Source organism: Loa loa (assembly GCF_000183805.2).
Source record: "Loa loa unplaced genomic scaffold supercont3.101, whole genome shotgun sequence".
Taxonomy (NCBI): domain Eukaryota; kingdom Metazoa; phylum Nematoda; class Chromadorea; order Rhabditida; family Onchocercidae; genus Loa; species Loa loa.
Genome location: NW_018108281.1, coordinates 1 through 3,157, shown reverse-complemented (window position 1 = coordinate 3,157; position 3,157 = coordinate 1). Strand labels below are relative to the sequence as shown.

The window sequence follows — 3,157 nt, the reverse complement described above, 5'->3', positions numbered from 1 at the left end:
ATATATATATATATATATATATATATATATATATATATATATATATATCGACAAGGGAAAATCGAAATTTAATTTCGTATTAAATGTAGTTCAATATTAAATTAATTACAGCAGTGGTAAATAAATAGGAGTAGTAAAGAAATTAGACGGATAGGTTTCATGCAAAAGACCGATCAATCATGAATGACTAAAAAAGTATTTATTCGATCTTCCAACTTGACCAACCATCGTTTCGGATAATACAAACGTTAAAGACAAGGATTTGAACGATAGAAAAAAGAAAGAACAAAAATAATCATCTAAAGTTCTGAGACATTAAAGTCTAAAGTTCTGAGACATTAAAATCGAAAATAGAAAAAAGTTTCTTTCCAGATTTCTGTTTCATCAAATTTTTGGTCAAATTTTCTAGAAAATTAAAAAAATTGTGTTGCTACCTTTCCTGAAAATGATGAATTTCAATTTCCAACTGACAATTTTTGGCATTAGTCTCCTGCCAGATACTTAATTCACTAATAATTTGCTCTTTAAGTATTCGTATCATTCCAGCAAGACGTTTTGCTGATTGAATGTCGTTGTTTCCAGTCGCTGTTGCTAAAACTCACATCATTAATAATTTATGAATAAATTGAAATTGGAAGATTTTCGGAAATTAAATATTGTAGATACAGAAAAGTTTCAAAAAGAATTGAAAATAACAGAAAATGTTTTGGATAATTTCGAAAAATAAATTGATAATGTTAACATCAACTTGTCATTTTGAAACTGAACAAATTACCCACACTTCTCAACCATATTTGCACAACACATCAACGTAACCTTTTAGACAAAATGAGAAAACAGTTGAGCAAAATAATTTTTTCTTTTATATAGATTTTTGAAATTAGCATAGCTAGTAAAATGCACATTAAAAAAGCCATTTTAGTGTTTGAGCAGTTATGTTAATTTGAAAAATCATTTTAAATGAACACTTTTGAAATTTGACGAAAATTAATAGAAATTGAAAAAATCTGACTCAACTGGTTTATGAATGTCCGTTTTGCTAACACACATATTGAAAAAATGAAATCTATAACACATTGTCATGGATAATAACTCTGGATAATTTCTATTGTTGCGCCAAACTATAGTGGTTCCAACTTTCTATTATATTTGAATATGTGCTTACTGAAAATATCTTTAGGAATTTATTTTGAAAATTTTTGATTATAAATTTATGAGAAAAAGACGCTTTAGATTTGGACTGTCAAAACTTGAAAACTTCATAAAAAGAAATTTTGAAATTTATGATGGAAACTTCAAATTTGTAAATATAATAAATACAAAAAATAAAACGACAAAAAAATCCACGCGTAAACAATTTATCTGAATAGTTTACGTAATTGAATGTCAAAGATAAGAAAAGTCATTTAACTCGACCGATTTGTATTTTAGCTGAACAAGAAGCATAAGATGAGCATAAAATAAATTCAAGCGAATGATCTTTGAAGTAAAGAACAATATTTCACTAAACACTCGCACTTTTTTCAATATTTGGAGATCTTTATGCATTATCCAGTAAAAAAATATACCTGAAAAGTGCCAGCGAATGTGTCCAGGACGTTTGAATCCGGTTTCTTAAATGAAATTCTACAGGATTCACAACACCAGTTGCTATCCGGTACAACACTATTTCAGCATGGCTAGTAAGAAAGATGTTTGGAACGGTGATGGATTCCATTTCCTCATATTGCTCTTCGAGTAAAGTAAGATTCAATCAATATGCTGACCATAACAGATGTTGCTCACAAAGAATACATCTCTATCTCTTTTAAGTTTAGCTAAAATAAAAGTTAACCGCTTTAATCTCTTTACATATTAATCATACTTCATCAGCTGGAATTAATAAGCTAATTTTCGCATTACTTTTCTTCTCTTGACAACTGTTTATAAGGTGTCGTCGATTTTCATCAACTGGGACAAAAGCTGAGGGCTCTTTCCGCCTCTTTAATTGGTAGTACCTTAAACATAGGTAATTAAACCTTTATTACGATAAATTCATTAATACAACAACGAACTTGTTATTACAACATCGACACAACAAATTAATAACACGAGCACTAAGAATCAACCATAATATGCATTAGACTTTCTTAATTTCGGATAATTTTTTAGTTTCTCTGGCAATCAATAATTTTAAGGTGACAATGACAAAAATGTCCTCTCGTTGGTGTTTAGGCTTAGGCTTAAGTTTAGGCTTAGGTTTAGACTTAGGATTAGGCCCACTTTAGGCTTAGGCTTATTAGGGTTTAGGCTTTGGCTTAGGCTTAGGCTTGGGCCTGAGCTTAACGTTTTGAAAATTTGAACTCGAAAAGCAATCCAAATATAATAAAATGAAATAGGCAATTTATATTATTTAGTTTTTAAATATTTTGTGGTGTAATGCATTTATATTCATTTGCAGTTGTTTAAATAATTCATTTATAGTTGTTAAATTTTTTACTTAATGTATATTTCTTTGTTAAATTATCAACAAAACATACACCAATGAAATAATACTAATCAAAAGATCAATCAATTGGTTCATTAATTATTCGATTATTTAATCAGTGTCAGTGGATCAATCTAGTCAGTATCATCAAAATTAACAATATTAGTCGATAAAAAATGATTAGGATGTTGCTTCTATTCATTAAGAAGTTATTTTGATAAAAAATTAAATTCATTTCGACAATTTATTGTTCATTACATCCGATGTACTGCGCTAACACTTAATACCAAAATGCTTTTGCTCGTCGAAAATCTCAGTTCATAAGAAAGCGCTCTAAGAGCTAAAACAAGCAGTTGTAATGTTATTTGAGATTGGAAATCTGATGAGCTTTCAACCTGAAAGATTTGTCAAATTCTTTCAGTGAAAAATTTACACTTCTATATTCGTCAATCACCATGCTATCAATTCATTGCTCAGATCCGCCGTCTTTCAGGTATCAGATTTATTACTGATTTCATTCGTAATAAAAAAATGTGATCATTTGACATACACAACCTCTGCATCGTTCTCCATTTTATCATCATTTAATCATAATATTACTGGTATCTGTTAAATTTTAGCAAGCAATAATTTAATTCACAATTAGTTTTTTTGAACACTGTTCGGTAACCATATAAGTATCATAAATGT

At 28.8% G+C, this 3,157-nt stretch overlaps 1 protein-coding gene across 1 annotated transcript; it reads right to left on the bottom strand.

Moving 5' to 3' along the window:
• Positions 1 to 537: 537 nt before the first annotated feature.
• LOAG_13968 (hypothetical protein) lies at positions 538 to 3,040 on the bottom strand (the record flags this gene model as incomplete). The annotated part of the gene is made up of 5 exons (XM_003149472.1): positions 538 to 591; positions 1,569 to 1,613; positions 1,865 to 1,997; positions 2,726 to 2,862; positions 3,023 to 3,040. The coding sequence occupies 5 exons, from the start codon at positions 3,038 to 3,040 to the stop codon at positions 538 to 540; spliced, it is 387 nt and encodes a 128-aa protein (XP_003149520.1).
• Positions 3,041 to 3,157: the final 117 nt, after the last annotated feature.